Source organism: Anolis carolinensis, chromosome 3 (assembly GCF_035594765.1).
Source record: "Anolis carolinensis isolate JA03-04 chromosome 3, rAnoCar3.1.pri, whole genome shotgun sequence".
NCBI lineage: Eukaryota > Metazoa > Chordata > Lepidosauria > Squamata > Dactyloidae > Anolis > Anolis carolinensis.
The window spans coordinates 18,043,945-18,066,718 of record NC_085843.1 but is presented as its reverse complement, the minus strand read 5'-3'; the positions used below and the strand labels follow the sequence as shown (position 1 = coordinate 18,066,718).

Below are 22,774 nucleotides of genomic sequence, written 5' to 3'. Positions count from 1 at the left end.
AATTGTGAAATATAGTAGAAGCTGTTTCTGTGGACGGGATTTATTTATTTCTGCACAATTTCTTCTCCTGCACATTCTACCCACGCAGCTTCTAGAAAATCTATTTTGCCTTGAATGCTGCATCATATACACATCACTGCACCCATAATACACATTTCAGTCTGCTTAAATGAAATGTCGAAGATACATTTACAAATGTATGTTTTCTGCCATATATATTGCTGAAATATCATGGTAGACTGTATTGTTAAAATGGGAATTATACTCTTTCATGTCATCTTGTCTTCTTTTTAGTCTTAATGGCCTTTATTCTCTCTTTTTGTCTCTTTATACTTAACCAAATAAAGGAATCCTTGTAAAATCTTACAGTTGGAAGCTTCACATATTTTCTTCTTTGATTCCCTATTATATTCCATAGCCTACAACACTGCATTGCACAGCACAACTTGAATGGACTGTAATATTGCTATGCTAGAGGACAACAGCAAGATGAAGTATTCTGAAAATGGAATAGCTACATTAATTATTAACTAGGGATAGACAAAATGAGGAAATGAATGTATACAGGCTGAATCTTCCTAATCTGAAATTACTGGCACCAGCAGTGTTTCAGATTTTGACATGGGGGGGGGGGGGTAGATAGAAGTGGCGTGGTGTGTACTGTATTTGCAAGATTGAGAAGAGAACTAGATGTGAAGAGGCAGGATTTGTGCTGAGCACTACATTTAAAATAGTGAGAGGTGTGGATTTGTGTAGAGCGCTATGCTTGGGTTCCCAACATTTCACAGAACCTCAGTCTCTCTCCAGCCTTGTGTCTCATATGCAGCAAAAGTAGAAATGAACCAGATGCAAGCTGGGAAGAGACTAGGATCTCAGACAATCTGAGAACCTTAAGATGGTCTGGGGAGGCCCTGCTCTCCGTCCCACCTGCCTCCTAAGCCCGGCTGGTGGGGACGAAACACAGGGCCTTCTCAGTGGTGGCTCCTTGGCTGTGGAACACCCTCCCTAGTGACATCCGGCAAGCTCCATCTCTTTTGGGCTTTAGGAAGGAACTAAAGACATGGTTATGTGCACAAGCATTTAACGAAGAAGCTTACGGTTCGACACGGTCTGAACTAAGGATTATGCGCAAGGTTCCTGGATGAATGGATTCAAATATTTTATATGTTTTAAGCTTTGAAAATAAATAAATAAATAAATAAATAATAGGAATCCAAGTATAGCACTCAACACAAATTCACATTTCCTCCTGCTATTTCACACATCCTTGCATCTCTCTCCAACCGCACACCTTTCTTCAACCTTGTGTCTTGTTCATTTGCTAGTTGTGTTGTGTATGAGATGTCAAGCTGGACAAAAACAGAGAGCCTGAAAGAGTGGGAAAAAACCCCCATAGTACTAATATTCTATAGGAGATATCCATGAAATCCACCAGCTGCCTTATGAATGAATGAGTAGGAGCACTGCACTGAAGGTGGAAATAGGAGCCCGATGGCAAAAGCTTCAGACTTCTTCAGGTTTTCGATTTCAGATAAGGGAAGCTGAACCTGCATAAGTTATACATAGTGTGAGGTTAACTGAATGAGGGAATTCATACAACACTGAATTAGCTACCATAACTGCCAACTGGACCAATTTTAAAGGATTAGGAGAAATCTAGGCAGCTAGGCTACGGTCACCAATGTCTTCTCTCAAATATGAGAGGAAGTATGCTTCTATCAATCAGGTGTTGTGAAATTTCAGAGGAGGGGCAGAAGGTTAGAGAAAGCTAGACGTTCAGGAGTGACACACGCAACAAAAATAAAACAAGATGCAAAAAATCAATAGCTCAATGATACATGAGCATAAAGGTGCATCCACATAAAATCTCATTAAGCTTTCTAGGCAGGGGGGCAGGATAGAAGCTCTATAGGGTGATACAAATTGGTATGCTGTGATTGCTTTTGCAAATGAGCAAAATGAGATGAATGGGCATCATATATTATTTTTGAATATTAGCCTAGCTAAGGTGCTTGGAAGTTATCCATATCTGCATATCAACTCTGGCAATAAAACTATCAAATGGTTCTTTTGGGACCTCCCTAGACTTGCAAAGCCCATCTGTGGTCACAGTCCATGAATATAAAATGATGCCCACCCTAGATGGATGCATCTAGGGGAATATTTAGTTAGTGGGATTACATTCCGGATTCATCAGAGCAAAATGGAAGATTTAATTACAATATTACTTTGCTACAGTTCTTGACATAGTTGGGATGGCAGCCAAGGTTTCTTGCTGTTTAGGCAATGGAAGTAGCTTAACATATGACTACCTTACCATATAACTCCTTCCTTTCTGGCGTGTACTGAATTTTATTTCATGAGGCCAGATATACATTACCAAGTACCCACCAATGGCAAGGTATTCTAATATGAGTGATATTTTAATATGCAAAGGGATATTGTCGCACCTTTGAGACCAACTGAGAGAAATAAATTGTGGCATAACTATTTACAGATTTAGTCTACTTCCTCAGGTGCTTAGAGTGGCTTAGTATCAAAGAATGAGCTTTTGTGGCCGATTGTATGAATAGCCAGAGAAATGCAAAACAAAGGCCATTCAAACAATCTGTCCATAAAAGCCCATTCCTAGATACTAGACCACTCTAAGTATCTTAGGAAGAAGACTAAGCCTACAAAAGGTTGCAGTACAATTTCCTTCTGTCTGTCTCAAAGGTGCTACAATATCCCTGATATTCCAGGTGAACATAGCTATGTCTTTGGTGATATTTCAACTCATGCCTGCCACCTAGACATCACTGGCCATATATTGGAGGATGTATCCTTTCCAAGCAGGAGTGACAGGTAGTTTCTATGTCAGTGGGGCAGTCAATCCATTCTAGGCTATAAAGAGCTATCCAAGCTATTGAACCATTCTGGATAGCAACTTTAATGTTTGGACTGAAACACCACATTGGCAAAGGAGCCACCAGCAGCCTCTGATGTAAGAAATCTGAAATCAGAGAGACCCAGAAAGTCTCAAATTCTTATTCAGCCCCCTCCCCCCCATGAAGTATAATTACCATGCTACAACTTTCTCTCTAATTTCAAAAACCTAAAACTTAACCGCGCAATTTCATCTTTTTAAAAGTCTAGGTGAAATATCTGGCAAGGATTCATCATCCCATTGATAGTAGGCCAAGGGTGAGCAGTAAGGGGCCTGTGGGCTGCATGTAACAATTGGCCCATACGTTTGTGTTCCCTGAAGCTTCCAACTAGTCCCAAAAATTCATCACCCTACTTTTTTTTAAGAAAGACAATTGTTTTAGGGTAGGCATCCTCAAACTGTGGCCCTCCAGCTGATTGGGCCCCCAACTCCTAGAATTACTGACCATTGAACATGCTGGCTAGGGTTTCTGGGAGTTGGAGGCCAAAACAGCAGGAGGACCGACATTTGAGGATGCCTGTAGTTTTGCACAATTTTAGCCTGAAACCCATACAGTAATCCAGGATTTTTGTGTCTGAAAATTGTATAGGAGCCCTCTCTCCATATGTGTGAAAAATCATGAAAGTACCCCCATCTCACACACACCGTCACACATTTCTCTAAAATATCTCAATTTCTCCCTGTAGTGCTTCTCAAAATGATTGACAGGGAATGATGCAACTTTACTTTCAGCTGCCATTTTCAGCAGGAATACAGAGGAAAAGAAGAGATATCTGAGCTGATGTGCATGTATGTGTTTGAGTGATGTAATACTGGGGGGCTCACAGGAAGTTACTGGCCCCTACTCCCCACCTCCCAGTGTCTCATCATACAATAGAGCTTCTGGCTGCCTAATATTCACACTGCAATTAATATCAGTCCCAACTTCCTTTTTCTGAGACGAGGATAGTTTAATATGTTTAAGTGAACAGAATTGCTGCCATTACAACCAGTTTCAGCCCTGAGCATTAAAACAAAGGGGCAGAGGTTTCACAGAGTAAATGGATTGAGGGGTGTTGCAAATTCCACTCTCAGTACGTTGCTCCAGGCACATTTCTCTCTTCCTGGCCTTCCTACCAGAACTGAGTCAGGAGGAAAATGCCTGGAGCCATCGAGCTGGTATCAAGAGGACTTTGTGCTGCTGTTATTGTTTTGGCTTTGCTTTTTATTGAATGTTGCTTTTTTAAAGGGCCTATGATTAAAACAAACTGAACTGAACTAAACCATATGCAGGAAATATCTTGACACCATGGAGCTTGTGAATTAGTGATCCGCCAGGTGGGACTGTATCACGTCTCCTGAAGAATGTCTGAGTCTGGTCTAAATCTCTTACAGAGAAGATACAGCCAGGACCGTTAATAGCGGGCAAGCTTCCAGCAGACATGAGTTGTCCAAGATTTCTTTCACTAGGTGGCATTTCTTAATCTGGTGCCTTTTAGTTTTAGTTTTAACTTGTGTTAAAATGTTACCATCTGTCCTGAAAATGAAGCAGATGAAAAGTGAAAAAGCAAAGACCAAGAACAATACTGCCAGGCAGTGAGTTAATTCATTCAGATGAAGTGATTTAAGAGGCAGCAGCTGGATTGGGCAAAGGAGGTCTGTTCAGCCGACCATCAGGGAGCAAGGAGGATGACATTTCTATCCACTCTCACTGGAAGCAAGGAATTACATTAGAGGTCCTGTTTCAGCTTCACTCACTCATGGAAGAGGTGTTTGCAAATGTCATAGGAAACAACACCTGATCTGGCTCTGAAAATGTTATCGCATGGACTTTTAACTTTTCCTTAGCCATGAATGAAAAAACATACCCTTATATGATATTGTTCTAAACCAGGGGTCCCCAAACTAAGGCCAGGGGGGCGGATGCGGCCCTCCAAGGCCATTTACCTGGCCCCTGCCCTCAGTTTTAGACTTTATATATTAAATGTAATATTACTAATAATAATACGGTATAATGGTATAGTATAATATAGTAATATATAATGCTAATATTGTGCTATGCTAATAATATAATATATTGTATGCACATACAACTTGTAAGCTGCTCTGAGTCCCCTTCGGGGTGAGAGTGAGGTATAAATGTAGTAAATAAATAAATAAGTAATTGTTGCTGGGTTTTTTTTTTTTTTTGCACTACAATAAGACATGTGCAGTGAGCATAGGAATTTGTTCGGGTTTTTTTTTCAAACGATAATTCTGCCCCTCAACAATCTGAGGGACATGAATCCGCCTTCCACTTAAAAAGTTTGAGGACCCCTGTTCTAAACTTATTGCAAACAATTCTGCAGCTTGTGGTGAAGCAGGCATTTCAGAAAACATTTTGGTCTGCTGAACACACATTTAACGAGTCTTCAAAATCTTTTTAGCCTCAAGTCGCTTCTCAGCGACTTCATGGTCAGTGATGTCTATTGTGGGTGTGTTGTGGGTGTTCCTTTTGTCCTCTGCAGTTCCCTGTTCTCTATCTGCTGCCATTCTGGTGGCAGACAGGGAAAACTTCTGGTGGCAAAGCTATTACTTCCCTCTTTCTCCCTGTTCACTTCCTTAAAAAATTTATTTTACTAACTGCACAGCTTCATAACTGAACCAAGTCACTGAGATGGATTTCCCATTTCAACTTAACATTTTCTTTCCTTACAAAACTTTCCACTTACACATGGTTGTATAACACTAAATAAAGTTTCAAATTGAAATTTACAGTTCCCCCTTGCAGAATAGAGAAAATAAGGAAGTGCTTTGTAATTTTTTAATTAATATTTTAAGTGTTTGTTGGGACATAAAAATACAGAAGTGTGCAATTGTCAATCTCTCACACTGTGAAAGCCCAGTCTCATGAGATTGTGCTTTCTTGGAGTTGTGCAATTCTCATGGGGAAAGGAGAGGAGAGTATACACAAACAGGGGCAGGCATGATATGGATGTGCTGGAAAGATATATGTCCCAACAGCTGTAGAAAATCTTTCAGAAAGGCTTTGTGCAATAACAACAGGGGATAGTGAGGTATACTCCATTGTTAAGTAAGACGGATTTGTAATACTAGAACCTGTTTTAGGAGCCTCATTTAATAATACAGAGCAGCTATGAATCCGTAAATCTGAATTATCAATCAGTATTAGCAATACTGAATTCCAGCCAAAGAAGATTTACTAAATTATATCCAACTGGTTAAACCGCTGAGCTGCTGAACTTGCTGACCGAAAGGTTAGTGGTTTGAATCCGGAGAGCGGAGTAAGCTCCCCCTATTAGCCCCAGCTTCTGCCAACCTAGCAATTCGAAAACATGCAAATGTGAGTAGATCAATAGGTACCGCTCCGGCAGGAAGGTAACGGCACTCCATGCAGTCATGCTGGCCACATGACCTTGGAGGCATCTATGGACAATACCGGCTCTTTGGCTTAGAAATGGAGATGAGCACCAACCCCCGGTCGGACACGACCAGACTTAATATCAGGGGAAAACCTTTACCTTTACCTATCCAGCAGATTAACTGTCATCTATAGCAGCTTTCTGTTGGTATTGTCTGTGCAGTACGGAATAAGTTGCCCAGTCTTGGTACAGCACATTATAACCCTGTGAACTTGTTTCAACAAAAAATATAGTGAGCAGGAACAATAAGAGTTTCATCGTTGTTGCTGAAGTTGCGGTTCTTTCCTCATTACCCTCAAAAACCCGAGAATGCTGAAGTTTTTGCATCCACAGCTAAAATGGGAACAGCATTCCCGACAGTAAGAGCCCAAAGAGAGGGAAGCATATAATCAAGAAAAATAACTGCGGGAAAAGATAACTTATTTTAATTACCTTCAGAATTATACAGGGATTTGCTCTGGTGTACATTATAATCCCATTGCTTTGCAGAGTCCGCAGACGCAGAGCCAGCTTGAATTCCTCCTTCTTGCTATTTTCAGAAACCCGGTATTTGATGTAACTATTCCCAGCAAAGCTAAGGGAAGTGTGTCCTGAAATAACCATTTGGAGAACAGACATAGGCTTTTATTTTTCCATTGTGAAATAAAAGACAGGAGATTATCCTACTGCTTGCCAAGAAAAAAAAAGTTAATTAAGGAAGATGCATGGTTAACAAGGCTGATAAGGCAGAATCTTTTTTTAAAAAAAAAACCAAGCTCATCTTCGGCAGATTAAAACCCTGTCTCGGTTGTACATGCACCTTACGTTAAGGGAGATTAATTCACTAATAAGTGGGGAAATGTTGTTTCTTGATAGGAATTACTATTATGCATAAAATGAGATTGAACTACTTGTAGCAAGCTAAACAGATAACAACAAAATTATTATGCATTAGTTATCACTTTTGCATACAGGAGACCAGGCCTATACAATTTGTGGACCACCAATTCAAATATAATACAGTGACGGGGTATAGTTTTAGGAAGGTGTCCTAAACAAAAGCATCCCCCCCCCTCCAAAAAATTCTGCTTCCCCTCACAACCGACGTTTTCCTTCAGTCACCAAATTTCCAGCAGTGAATTAACCAAAAGCATGAGCATAATACAATCTAAATATCCAATGACAAGAGGGCAGATACCACAGGACTGCAAATACACCAAATATGGATTTTGTGGAGGGTTTTCAAGCTTTTACTTTCTGAAATGCTAAAAATAAAACAATGCAATGCAGAGATTCAGGAGATCCATACTTTAGGACCCAAATCTGAAGCTATTTGACTCTCCTTTGTGGAGACACAAAGCTGGATAATAATAATAATTTATTTCTAGACCACCTTCTCTCCCCAGAGGGACTCAGGGCAGTTAACATACATATAAACGACGAACATTAAATGCCACAACTACTTCACTTAATATCAAAAGTATAAAATGACAATAACACACTAATTATAATAAAAATTCCAAATGAGAAAAAACAAATAATAATAATAATAATAATAATAATAATAATAATAATAATAATCTCTATTGTCTTTTTACTGTCTGACATAAATAACTAATGCAGGGTAAATCTACACTGTAGAATTACTGTAATGCAGTCTGAGACCACTTTAACTGCCATGATTCAATGCTATGAAATCTTGGAGATACTGGTTTTACAAGGTCATTATCCTTCTCAGGCAAAGTAATTCGGTTTCCACTGCAGGACTGTGGTGAAAGTAATGGCGGCTTGGGAGATCCAGGTTCTACTCCTCACAGAGAAATGAAACACACTGGGTGTCTTTAGTCTTATCCCTTACTCTCAGTCTGACCTACCACACATGGTTGTGAGGGAAGAAGAGATTTGTGTGCACACAAACTTTAGCTTGGAAAAAGTGGGGTACAAATGTAGCAAGTACACAGTTCCTGTACTTTCTTTTTTTGACCTAACAGAAAAAGCCAGAAAAGAATTTTCATAAATATCAAGGGTCATTTAAAGTCCCCTATTCATCTCAAGCCTCCCCTTAGGCTTAAGAGACTTAAGAAAAAAAATATAGAAGCTAACAGGGTCTGGAGAACAAGCTCTCTGAGGACTGGATTAAAGAGCTGGGCATGTTTAGCCTGCAGAAGAGAAGGCTGAGAGAAGACATGATGGCCATGTATAATTATGTGAGGAGAAGTCTTAGGGAGGAGGGAGCAAGCTTATTTTCCAATGCCCTGGAGACTAGGACACGGAACAATGGCTTCAAACTACAGGAAAAGAGATTCCACCTGAACATTAGGAAGAGCTTCCTAACTGTGAGAGTTGTTCAGCAGTGGAACTCTCTGTCCCGAAGGGAGTGTGGTGGAGACTCCTTCTTTGGAAGCTTTTAAGCAGAGGCTGGATGGCCATCTGTTGGGGGTGGTTTGAATCCGATTTTCCTGCTTCTTGGCAGGGGGTTGGACTGGATGGCCCATCAGGTCTCTTCCAACTCTATGATTCTAGGGATCAAAAAGCCCTAGTACAATAACTAGGCAACATTTCAATCTGCACACTTATAGCAGTATTATTCTACTTTAACTACCCTTCATAGATTCTAGGATATAATTCTTCCTCAAGCATACATGTACAGTTTTAAATTAATGGAGTTTGACAGTACTTTAATTGCCTTGGCTCAATGCTATGGAATCATGGGAGCTATAGTTTTATATGGTCTTGAGCTTTCTTTGGCAACAAATGTTGACACCTCACCAAAACTCAAATCTCTGGATTCCAAAGGAAACAATGACTAATTTTAGCAATTTCCTTCTAACTATAAGAAAGCCGTTGAAAACCACACAGTTTCCAAAGTCCAGTTTGCAATATATGGATTTATTCTGTGTACATGCTTATTTAGTATAGAAATATACTTTTCTGTAGAGAAAATGCTGTTTCCTGCATAGAATTTTCTGTGTTCTATACAAATAATACATGTGCAGTTAAGTTTCTAGTTACAGGTTTTTCTGTAAAGCAAGAAGCTTTTCCTACATAGGAAATATTTCTGCACAGAAATATCAAAAATGTTGTTTCCTGCATAGGAAATACTGGTTTCTGTAAAAAATGAAGACATGTGAATTTTGTACAGAAATCTCAAACTGCACAGATTCTTGTCAATCCATTGTTCTTCTCATCAGGGGGTTCTTGGCACTTGAAAAACATGTTTTAAACAGTTTTTGAAATGATTTCTAGTATTCTTTTAATCACTACTGAATCTTATGGAATCCTGTTTGACGGGACACTAGAGCTCTTTGGCTGTGAATGCTTAATCAGAGAATTCTTCCTATACTGAAAATCCCAGGATTCCATAGGATGTTGATATGATGGTTAACATGAAATTATGGAGCTATAACTGTGGGAAATGGTTTCTTAATGAAACACTCAGGGTGACAGAGTAAACTTGTACCTGAGCATTCTCCAAGCTTTCCAGGAGGGCACTGGCAGATGAAAGGCCTCCGGTTGATTTCGTAGCCCACACACTGCATATCTCCTGGACAGGGCTTATCTGTGCATGGATCACTCGATCCTGGACACAATCCTCCTGTGGTACATATGGAATAAAAGTATTTCCATGTTATCTGTTTCATATAGTAAAAGCTTCTTACAAGCAGTAAGGTAGTAGCAAATTCTGAAGTGTAGGTCTTCAATATGACTGTCCTTGGCTCCCTAAAATAAGTTCAAAAATACAGGTTTGGTTGATAACAAAAATGAAAATTTTAGTATTGATTTACACCTGTGATAGCTTTGCCTTAGGATAGATATAGGTCAGAAACAAAGGCACACAACAACTAAAAGATATGACACTGTTGTTTTAATGCAAGATATAAAGACATTGGTCCTTTTATTTTAAATAACAGGGTTACTTTTAACAAGTTAGTTCTAAAGTCTTGAAAAAGGCTCTCTTTCCAGCAGGGTATCTACATGTCTAATCTCAAAAACCAATTAGTAAAAAAAAAAAAAGTCCTGCAAAGAAAATTTTAATTGGGCAAACATTAACTCACTGCATTTGAATGACAGTCTTAGAGTAGCTTAAAAGACTGGTAGGCTTACATTGGTTAAAATTGTTCTTTGTTTTATATATTGTTCTTTCTTTTTATGTTTGCACTACAAATAAGGCATATGTAGTGTGCATAGGAGTGCGTTCATGCCCCTCCAAACCATAGTCTGCCTCCCAATAGGCTGAGGGATCATGAACTGGCTTTCGGCTTAAAAAGTTTGGACATCCCTGCTCTAGGTCCCCCAATGTCCGATAGAAAATCAACTTCTACTGGACGTTGACCACAGAATTGCACTGGAGAACCAATAAATTCCTAGCGAGGTGCTTCTTTAGGAATCCCTAGATTCTCTAGTGCAGTGGTTCACAACCTTTTTTAGACAAGAGACCACTCTCCAACATTAGTACTAAAAGGATTATGAATCAGTTTTTGGTCAACTTTAGATATGGTTTGGTTATTTGGGGTGGTGATTCAGAAAACTGCATTGGATAGACCACATCAACTCTAGTTTCTGATACACAACATATAACGTCTAGTAGTCGTAATCTGTTCATCAACAGAAAAACTTATTTAATAATCTAGAGCTGATGTGGTCTATCTAATGCAATTTTCTGAATCAACACCCCAAATAACACCAGGAACAGGCCTAAAAATGAAGACACCAAGAAAAAAATTATTTTGATTGGGCTGTGCCATTATCTGTGGTTTTTGTTAATGCTTGTGTGAAAAAAAAGGAGAGGGGGCTGAGGTTGAAAAAAAATACAAAAAGTGGAGCACGAGGCCCAAGAAACTGTCCTTAATGGCTCTCTCTCATCTCCTTGTCATGGGTGCATGGGCACGAGGAAGGGGGTGTGGTCCATGGGGCGTTGCAACGGTGTTGTAACAGTGAGGCCGCGGACCATATTTAAGTTATTGCACACCACTGGTGGTCCATGGACTACAGGTTGGGAACCACTGCTCTAGTGTGACTAGATTATCTAATGATAAACTTTAGCTAGAAGTTGCACTGGAGGACCTAGACATTCCTAGACGTAACATTTTAATCAAATCCATGAATAACCAAAATCACAATAGTCAAACCTATGAAGGCAGACTGTATAAGCATTCTAGAACTAAGCTATAAGAATTGTAATGAAAACATTATATGGATATTACACATGAGAACAACATCAAAATGAATATGACAGCATTGATTAGAAGAGAATGGGTTGAATCTGGGCATAGGAAGTAGGCTTATGGTGTGCACTGTTGGTTGTTATTGGCAAAAGTGAGAAATCTCATGACATGGGTTACATTGCACTGTCTAGAAGCAACTGATAAATGGGTGCCATAATATATACATCCCACAGACAAATACAAAAATTCACACTGACAAGATTAAATAAACGGCAGCAGCATGCAATTTTGCTCATTTGGGCACAGTCTCAGGCATCCATAAAAAGATTGTGCATCATCTGATGAAGCCGTGAAAACATATGGCATCAAATTCCATGGCTTTTAAGGAAATTAAACCTTGATGAAATGAATGTACAGAAGGGTGGACCTCTCTAGCTATGCCCTACTCCCGGTGGGGCTACAAGTAAGTTCAAATTTAGGATGCACATTTGGAAATACAGGGAAGATGAAACTATTGACGACAAAGGAAATAGTTGAAAGATAAATGTACCATGAATTCCAGATTGGCCATGTTAGTGGCATACATACACAAATGCTTTGGTAGGTCAGTCTATCAGTTTGGAAAGACTCCTGAAATAATATGTAACATATTCTAGTATAACACAAAGGGCTACATGTATTTGATAGTAAAGAATAATACCATGGAGAGTGAAATGGGGCAGGACTTGTCCGTGTTGTATTTAGATGGCAAACATTCCTTCCAAATGAGATCATTCTGACCCAATCTTCATTAGAAGATGGTTAAGGATATTGTTACCCTTCTAAGCTTTTTATGTAATTCAGTGCCAGTATGGATCTTTTCGATTTTGGCTTTTTTCATGTTCCCCGCTTCCAATTTTAATGACTTTTAACCAAAACGGTGTCATGGCTTGAATGGTAAACATTGACTCGGGGGGTGATTCTGCAATTACTAAGCTCACTTAGTGACCTTGACCAAGTTACACACACTCAGCCTCAGAAAACCCTGTGATAGGTTTGCCTTAAGATTGACATTAGTCACAAAATGAATTGAAGCCACACAACAACATAAAGTGTCAAAGGGGGCATTTTTTAGAGTTGGAAAAAGGCATGTGTTTTTATAAATTAATTTCTATTGGCTGAAAATTTATCCTCTAAGTAGCAAAAGCTGAGTCTGTTAATTGTATGTGTTGATTCCAAATGACTAATAGAACAAAATTCTGCATAGAGATATATATAAACATACATACATATATATACTATTGAATTATAATAGATATGTTTTTTTCTCCTCAATATGAAATATGTCTGGGAAGAAAGGCTGCAAAATCTTACTCCTTTAGGGATATTCCATAATCTGCTCGAATATTTAGATTTCTTTTAATATGGGGCCGCGGTAGCACAGTGGGTTAAGCCGCTAGCTGCAGGAAAACTGCTGACCTGAGGGTTGGCAGTTCGAAGCTGCAAGTTGGGGTGAGCTCCCACTATCAGCTCTAGCTTCGTCCAACCTAGCAGTTTGAAAGAATGCTATCCAAGTAGATCAATAGGTACTGCCTTAGTGGGAAGGTAAAAGGGTGTCCCATGCAGAAATGCCGGCAATCCATCAGAGATGTCTACAGACAACAGGCTTTTTGGCAAGGAAAAATGGAACAAGAGCACCTCCTCATAGATGAAGTTGAGCATTGCCTCCAGATGCTGGAGATGAAAAAGGGGAAGCCCTTTTCCTTTGTTCTGTGTATTGTATGTCATTCTGTTCACTGTGTAAAAGTAATTGAATGTTTTCCTTATATGTGTACTGTAATCTGCTCAGAGTCCCTCCGGGGAGATAAAGCGGAATATAAATAAAGTGTATTATTATATAAAAAATATGGTCATCCCTCTGTAATCATGGGTTCTGAATCTGTGGACCAAACCAATCATGGGTCCTTTAAGACCCTACCCAGTTTGGGTCCAGGTTACCTAAAGGATCATCTTCTGCCGTACAATCTGCCCCAAACACTGAGGTCCTCTGGGGGGGGGGGCGGCAGCTACTCCAACTGGTCAAAACCCAATGGGCAACCGTCACCAGAGGACCTTTTCATCAGCCACCCAAAGACTGCTGGAAGAGCTCCAACAGGTAAATGAGCTGTTGGAAATTTAAAAGCCATCTAAAGACCTATCTCTTCCAGAAGGCCTAGCCAGCCAGTTTTGAAGCATGAATTTTAAACACATGTCCTTTGTTTAATCTCTGTTTTGTGTATTTTAATATGAATTTAATAGAAATACATTTTATGTACTTTTTATATAAATACATTTTAATATTAGCATTTGTGGTATTTTACAATGCTTATGTGTTTTAAGGAGAGGCGGGTAAGAAATAAAATAATAATAATGATAATAGGTCAAAAATATTTGGGAGGAAATTCCAAAAAGCAAACCTTCATTTCACCACACATTGAGCACTACACTGATATATAAGCATACTCTGCTATAGCCTTCCACCATTTCACAGATCCTCAGGCTCTCTTTGGCAATATTGTTTGTTTGCCATTTCATATACAGGACACAATTTCACTACAAAAATAAACATAAATTACAAGAAAAGAGATTCCAACATAACCTTAGGAAGAATTACTTTACTACCAGAATGGCAGAACAGTGGAACCAACTGATTTGGAAGGTGGTGGGCTCTTTCTTTGGATGGGCATCTTTCAGGAGTGATTTGGCTGTGTATTTCTGTATAGCAGGGAACTGGAATAGATGTACAGTACTTGCGGTCTTTCCACCTCTAGAATTTTATGATTATGTCGACTATATTTAAGTCTGGCAATTATGCAATAACCTAATGCTTGTTTAGGAATCATATTTAAAAAGCGGGAACAGGAAACATGATGACACAAAGATCATCATAAATTAATTATTATATTGGAATGAAATATTAAATAGTAAAGCTTTTTAAAACCAGATACAGATTTATTTATTTATTTGTATCAGGTAGAGACCTTTAATATACCAAAATTATTTTAAATGAGAAATCTATCTGGTTAATCAACAAAAAATTTGCATCTACATATCTATATAATATTTTTAAACGTGCATAACATCTATATGCACACATAATATTTCAAAGCAAAAAAAATCAAAGGCATCCTTATTAGTAGTCTTGCAAAATCTGTATTCTCTAGCCATGTTACATTATTTACTCAACTCCTGAGTCTTATTTGCTGTGTTTAAAGGATGTGCTGCACTTCCACTATAAGGGCAAACACCCTCTGCAGTTATCACACAGTTAGTCCCTAATGCACTCCAGTACAAGATAAACATGGTTTTGCTCGAAGTGTAGTTCAAATTACTTTGCATTGCAGGTTCTCTCCTGGAAACAGAAAAATTACTACTGTACGGTTCAGAGTGGACACAGTCTGCTTACAAATACAGCAGCGACTGTAAATGCCATTGCCTGATGTACAGTGCAGTGCGGTCAATTTAATTTTTCAGAGCACCCCCCTTACTTTATCAAATATTTGCTCGCTTGGTCCTAGAGGAATAAAATAACTCTCTGTGCTGCCTTGCCATTGCTAAAATGATGCATGGAAATTTTTATGAACAATTTGTAACACTGGGCACAATAATTGGAATATACGGCCAAGCTAGAAAATTTTGTCTTTACATTGGCTTTACGTTACTACTACTACTACTCCTTATTGCTGCTCATTTGTCAGGATACTATATCATCATACATAAAATAAGACTTTGGTCAAGATGGGAAAGGGCAAAGTGCTTCCACTCCCATGGCCTGATTTGCCCAAGGTCACCCAGTGGGTTTCCATGGCTGAGTGAGGAACTGAAACCTGGTCTCAAGCCCAGCACTCAAGCCACTAGACCACATCAGTTCTCTATATTCCACTTTAATTGCCATAACAACATCCTATTCAGTTCTGGGATTTATAGTTGGGAGGTATTTAGAATGCTCAGCCAGAGAGCTCTAGTGCCTCACTTAATTACAATCCCAAGATTACACAGGATGTAACTATAGCCAAGGCAATAACAATGGAATCATTGCATCATAGTTTGGTGGTATGAAAGGGCCCTTGAACTAGACAATGCCATTAATTTCTGTCCTATCTCTACATAATTATTCAGGCATTACTACCATAGAAACAATGAATCTTTGCACCTCCTTTTCCTCTTGGAATTTGCAGTTGGGTGGGATGTAAATGGCAATTACTCAGAAGACCATGACCAGCATCCTGTTAACACAGGCAATACATATGTTTTGTTGGCAGAAGCAGAGAGTCATATACAGTGACGTTGCCTATTTCAGTTTCACACTGTAGTTGAGCATTGTGCATTACAGTTGCACATCACAACAACACACAGATATTGACATGTGCTATTCTGGATGGGGATTACATAGTGCTGGTGTAGCATACCTCTGCATGAAAAGAGACACTCATCTGAGGAGGTACTGGATTGTAGCCTATGGCTGCATCTACACTGTAGCATTAATCCAGTTTGACACCACTTTTAACTGCCATGGCTTAAGGCTATGGAATACTTGGAGTAGCTGTTCTGCAAATTGGTTGGTCTTCTCTGATTAAGGGCCCTTCCAGACAGGCCCCAAAATGCGGGGCTGTTAGGCCTTTACCAGATACATCCAAATGACACATCTGGTAAAAGAGAATTAATTCAGGACAAAGCAGGTAAACCCTGCTTTGTCCCAAATTAATTAGATACCCAATTAGACCCAGGCCTTCCTGAAAGGCCTGGGTCTAATGGGGCATGGGGTCTGTGTGGGTTGATTCCCAGGTAGTCCTGGGACTACCAAAGGGTCAGTCACCACAGCCCCTCTCAGTTTCTTGGCCCCAAACCCCACAAAGCCTTAAAAAAAAATAAACTTACTGGGCTGCCATGATGCTTCTCTGGTAGGCCTTCTGGTGCGTTGAAATAATGCACCAGAAGGCGGTGGGGGGGGGGGGGTCACTAAGATTTGTGTGTGTGTGTGTTTAAGGCTGGGCGGGGGGGGGGGGGATTGGCTTGCCCCATGCCATTCTGGAAGTTACTGAGATAGCATGGGGGCATGCAACTGGGAAAGCCCAGCTTATTTGGGTGGGTGTGGGGACTTGAACCCACTCCAAAGTGGGCTTCTTAAACCTGCTTCATCGTGACTTTAAGCCCTGTCTGGAAGCATCCAAAGTGTCATGGTTCCTCACCAAACTACAAATCCAGGATTACAGAGCTGTGAGTCATGGCAGTTTAAGTGGTGTCAAACTGCATTAATTCTACAGTGCAGATGGATTCCATATCTGTCCACATGACCAGAGAAGAAAATGAAACCAACTTCTCTGATATTTACAACAGCAACTGAACTTTCCAAAAGAAAGCTTTGCACACATCAGTTATTTCTTTCTCCAGACACTGCCTCATCTACCCAGCTATTCCTCATCCTCATATAAAAGTTCTCCCTTTGTTCTCTTTTTTGTTTGTTTTCAGTACCATCAACAGCACACCATTAAAAATCATAATCTCTGCTCCAAGACTGAACAGCAAACCTCCCTTCTTGCTGTTTGGTTTCATCTACATCAATATCTATCTATAAAATGAGGAAGTTGGCAGTAATGATTTAATACTGTTGTCACAAAATTCAGAACAGTCAAAATGGGATCTTTAGATGTTCCTAATCGCCCATCTGATTTTGTGGACTTCTAACATAATCCCCGGCTTGCTGCATAGTAGTAACACAAATCTGTATGCACAGGATATTTGTTCTTAGAACACAATTAAGTTTTATGTCATGTCGAGCGATAATTTTCAACAAGCCTCTCCGTGGCTGACAGAAAGACAAGTCACTTGGGTGAAAAAAGCTCCAGGACTTATGAATATCCATAAGCTTTGTGGAAAGACAGCCCTGGTGAGATCCTGGAACAAGGCGCCGCATGTTTCAACAACCTTTTCACCTCCGGTGAAATCTTTTGACACCAAGCAATAAAATCAATAGGTAGCCCTGTAATCAATCTTTGCCAGCTGGTTGAGACTTGGGGCAGCGCTAGTTCCTCGGAAAGCCCAGAGGCATGAGTGCAGGAGCTAATCATTTAATGCGACAGGCTTGCACCACTGGTGTTCCAGTAAGTCAAACACAGCCCACCAGCCATGAACTGAGATCTCCCAGGAGCATTGACAGGCACCATGTTTTTGCCGTCCTTCCCAAAACAGACAAAGCAGGGAGGCCATCAAGTTCTCACTCAGGTCCTCACACATGGCTGGCCAGCTGTGTTCATTGTGATGAGTGATAAGGCAAGAAGGATGGGAAAGAATTTTGACAGTTTGGGTAGCAGCATTTTTTCTAATGCATTACTTTGGCAAACAACTAATTTTTGCAGCATTGAATTAGAACCGAATCCCTTTTTTTGCCTATAAAAGTCTTTACTGTTTTTCTCTGTTTTTGAAAGGAACAACAATTGGTCTTACCCTGTTATTCATTCCCGACTGGTTTGAGCAATGGGAGGAAGAAGGCTGCCAGATGCTGCAGCTGCCAACAAGGTGTGCATCTATACTGTTGAACTGAAGTAGTGTGATATCAAGTTCATAGCCAGGGCTCAATGCTATGACATTGAGTTGTAGTTTGGTGAGGTAACAGCATTTTTTGGGCAGAGACGGCTAAAGCCCAATTAAACTACAACTCCAAAGATTCCAACAAATTAAGTCATGGTAGCTAAAGTGGTGTCAAAACTGCATCAGTTCTAGTGTTGATGCACCCAAGGAAGTGTGTGTGTGTTATAAATGGGAAGGGCCCCTGGTGGCACAGTGTGTTAAAGCGCTGAGCTGCTGAACTTGCGGACCAAAAGGTCCCAGGTTCAAATCCCGGGAGCAGAATGAGCACCCGCTGTTAGCCCCAGCTCCTGCCAACCTAGCAGTTCGAAAACATGCAAATGTGAGTAGATCAATAGGTACCACTCCAGCGGGAAGGTAACGGCGCTCCATGCAGTCATGCCGGCCACAAGACCTTGGAAGTGTCTATGGACAATGCCGGCTCTTCAGCTTAGAAATGGAGATGAGCACCAACCCCCAGAGTCGGTCACAACTGGACTTAATGTCAGGGGAAGCCTTTACCCTTATAAATGGGAAGTGCAAAAAATTAGCGAGAGGGAGAAGATACATTGGCAGCCACAAAAATGTCCCTCGGGGCTGCCTTTTGCCCACTGGCTGCACTTTTCCCATTCCAATTGTAACACATAGAGAGAAGTTCCATCCCAGCTACACATAACTGGGTGTCTGTCCCTGCTTTTTGCTCCAGTACTGGAATGTCAGTTTAGGTTTCAGCATGGCAACTTAGTCTGTACACAAAGCCACTATTCAGGGCACGCCAAGACTTCTATCAAAGTGTAAGAGTGGTTTTGACAGATAAATGACAAGCATTTCAACTTTTTATTCAAACTCCTGTAGGTGAATTTTATAGCTGTCACAAAACTTTTAAAATACTGGAAGTACGGAAGGGAGTTCTTTATGTCTGTCTTTGTGGTTACGAGGGTCCCAAGCTACAAATCATGTCTTATGGCATTGCTCCTGGCTTACATACATTTTCAGGGTGATTTCACAATGGCAGAGACTTAAAATCACTGAAGCACTCATGGGGACATTATCCACCTTTGGGGATTTATAGCCAGGGCTCGAGCATCTACTCTGAAGTCAAAAAGTATTTTTTAAAATGTTATTGGCTGTTAGTTGTTTCTCCTCAAACTAGTTCTAACTAATATACATTAACATGGATTTTATTCTTGCCAAATAATCCCAAAAAGAGATCAATGGTAATCTCCTGTGGCTTCAATTAGAGGGAATAAGTGTGCAATCCTAAACGCATGTAATAGGAGTAAATATTTGTTGCCAGTTATCAATTGAGACAAGGTCAAGGCACTAATATTGGTTTCTAAGACCCTAAAGAGTTCGGGAACAGGTAATCTAAGGCCTAATCTGCACTACCATATAATGCAGTTTCAGAATGCATTCCCAGTCCAACATCCAAATCACTGTACCATACAGATTTTGTTCATATGACGCTTTGCAATTTCATCTTTCTATCTGAGGATGTACACTGTAATTATGAAAGTTCTCCCCCACTATAGGTGAAAATGAATATTTGGCAGTTCCAGAATGATACTGAGGGATTGTTCTATGAAGAAAAACACATTTTTACAATGGAACTCTTATGTTCTGTGCATAAAACAAATGGTCCTGTAGTAAAAACAGGTTTCCTGTGGAGAAACCCTGTTTTGGCACAGAAAACAACGTGTGTTTGTTTGTTAAGCAAAAACTGCTACATATTATTCCCCATAGAATATTTTTTCCACAACATTTGAGATGTTCAATAACAGCAGAATATTGCAAAATATTCTTGCCTGTCTGTTATTCTTCCTAATAGGGTTTCCTAATAATTGGGAAAATATTTTTTTAAAACAAACAAACAAACAAAACAAAAATCAAAAGCAGGGAATGAATAATTGCAAATATTCTTTCAATGCCATTGTGTTTTTTTAAAAAGTTAAAAGACTAAAGCACACCATTATTTCAGGAGGGGAAAAAATTACCGCCAGGCATGAAATGTACTTAGAACTGGAGTGACTTCTTGAAGTATAACCTCTGCCACCAACTGTTTGCTTGACAACATAAGTCAGTGTTGTAAGAGACTATCATCTTCAGTATTTTCAAATATCTAAAGAGTTGTCAGGTGGAAGATGCAGTGAACTTGTTTTCTGCCGCTCTGGAGGGCAAAGTCTTAAGTAAAAAGAAATGACATTCTGAATAAATATTAACATTAACCTCTTGATAGTAAGAGCTGTTTGAGAATGGAACAGAATACTTTGGAATTTGGTGGCCGGGATGTTTTACTTGCATCGACAAGGGACTGGATTACATGATCTTTTAGATACCTTCCAACTCTATATTTGCATGGTTGTATTATTCTCATTTTATAGTGAATGAATGCAGGTCGAGTATCCCTAATCCAAAATGCTTGGGACAAAAGTGTTCTGTATTTTGGAGTTTTTTTTCTTCAGATTTTGGAATATTTCTAATGAGATATCTTGGTAATGGGATTCAAGTTAAGCATGACCGTTATTCATATTTTTGTATACTTTCATATACACATAGCCTTAAGGTCATTTTAAATACAATATTTTTAAATAACTTTATGTGTGAGACCACTGAACCACCAGAAAGCAAAGGGGTCACTATTGCAGCTCCTATGTGGACAATTTTGGATTCTGGAGTATTTGCAATTCCAGATAAAAGATGCTCAATCTGTACTAATGAACAATTAAATTATACAGAATCCATCAATCTGTTGTAATCAAATCCCATATAGACAGGGCCATAGCCAGAGGTGAGTGCGTGTGCGGGCGGGGTGTGTGTATTAAAAGTTAAAAAAAACAAAAACCCAAAATGTGTTAGGTTAAAAAAAAACCCTGGTTTACTCATAAATTGATTAACAAGTTCAAATTCATGAGTAAACCAGTTTTTTAAAACCTTTCCAGGGCAGGTTGAACCCTTAACCCCCCCCCCCCCCCCCCCGGGTTATGGCCCTGCATATGGTTGTAGAAGAAACCTTGCAAATACAACTGTAGCATCTGCACAAAATAAGATGCAACACGGGGGCTATGTCACACCACAACACATTTGTTCTGATCCAGGAGTAATACTCTCTTGTTCTACCTACATCATTCAATGCTGGAGCAGTAGAGTCCAAATGGTGCCATTCAGAGCTGATGCAGCCAAGGATATGTCTCTGCCATAAAATGGATCCTGCCTTGCCTAAGACTCCACATCATCCTTAGGCAAGCAACTAAATCTCAGTCCTAGCACACTCTCTTAAATTCAAGATCATAACCCTTCAGTCCAAATTTCTTGGACTATTGTAAAGATTACTGTTTAAATGTATGCGTAGAGTGCCATGAGCCAAGAAACCATGAGTGTGTGTCAACAGGATATCTAAAAGACTGCCTCCTCCCATATGTTCTTGTTGTTAAGTACCTTCTAGTAATTTCCAGCTTATAGTGATCCCAAGGTGAACCTATCTCAGAGTTTTCCTAGCAATAATTGTTCAAAGTGGATTTATATTTTCCATGTCCAAATGGGGATATGAACCCTCATCTACACAGTCATATTCCATTGCTCAATCCATTATTTAACATTGGCTCTCTATGCAGCTGGACAGACTAAATCAAAGAAGCCACAGCTCTGAGTTTGGAAACCAGTGATTTTCCACAGGGTTTGAATGCTAGTCTCCGGGGTCACAGTTTAATGCTCAATACATCTACACCATGCTGGTTCTTATATGAGTCTGCCTCAGATTCGAAGGCACCAGTAGAGGGTCTGACATACACCCCATTATCCTGTAAAGGGAGGCTATGCATACATGTGAGAGACCTTTCTCTGAAGTCACACTCTGATTGTAGAATTTGCTGTCATGGGAGAATAGACTGGGTCCATTCATTCTGAATTTGTGGGAGGCAATGTAGATTACGTGATCTGACATGGCCTTTGTTTTAAAATTAGGAGTACCTGTTCTGGCTGTTTTTAATTTTTTTGTCTCATTTTAGAACTACTTTTAAAGAGACCTGTTTTTAATTGGTATTTATTTATTTATGGTTTTCAGTGTATCACCTCAGGAAACCTGGTAAAATAATAAATTATGAAAAATAAATTATCAAGATGTAAATGTTCACATTCCTCATTCTTTTGGTCATGAATGAATAATTCATCCAATATACTCTCTGTTGGATAAGACACCAAACCCCATTATTTGTGCAGTTCCTAACTGCTATTTGGGCTTTTGGAAGTTGTTGAGGGCATTATTTTGTGTGGGAAAACATGAAGTTTTCCCCACGTGAAATTAGTTTTTTTGCCCAAGGATGAAGATGAAACTGTTCTGTTTTCACAATCAATACCAGCGTGGGGTGGTCAGATCAGGAGACGTTACTTAGTTAATTAAGTAACTGAATTAGAGCTCTGGCTACTGTTACACACATAACACATTTTTAGAAGAGAAGTATATTCTCAGTGCAAAAGAACAACACAAAACAAAAGGCATCCCATGTGTATTTTTGAATAGATACTTGCTGAAGCATGAAGAATGCTACAGCAGCCTTGCAGCTGTCTTTATTCTTCTTGGTGGATTTTTTTCTCAAGCATCTGGAAACTCTTTCTTGGCCAAGACACAAATAACTGTCCATATTCTTTTCCTATTATAGAGACGTTATTACTATGAGTTGTGGAGTCACAGACTTCAACGAGAAACTGGAAGCATTAAACACTTT

General features: G+C 39.6%; 1 protein-coding gene across 10 annotated transcripts in view; it reads right to left on the bottom strand.

Moving 5' to 3' along the window:
* Positions 1-22,774, bottom strand: part of fat3 (FAT atypical cadherin 3) — a 572,050-nt gene that overhangs the window by 28,531 nt on the left and 520,745 nt on the right. For all 10 annotated transcript variants that reach the window (XM_062974535.1, XM_062974536.1, XM_062974528.1 and 7 more), the window contains 2 exons: positions 9,767-9,901; positions 6,760-6,917 (listed from right to left, as the gene is read on the bottom strand). In XM_062974535.1, coding sequence (XP_062830605.1) covers positions 6,760-6,917; positions 9,767-9,901 — 293 coding nt within the window. The remainder of the gene's footprint in view (positions 1-6,759; positions 6,918-9,766; positions 9,902-22,774) is intronic.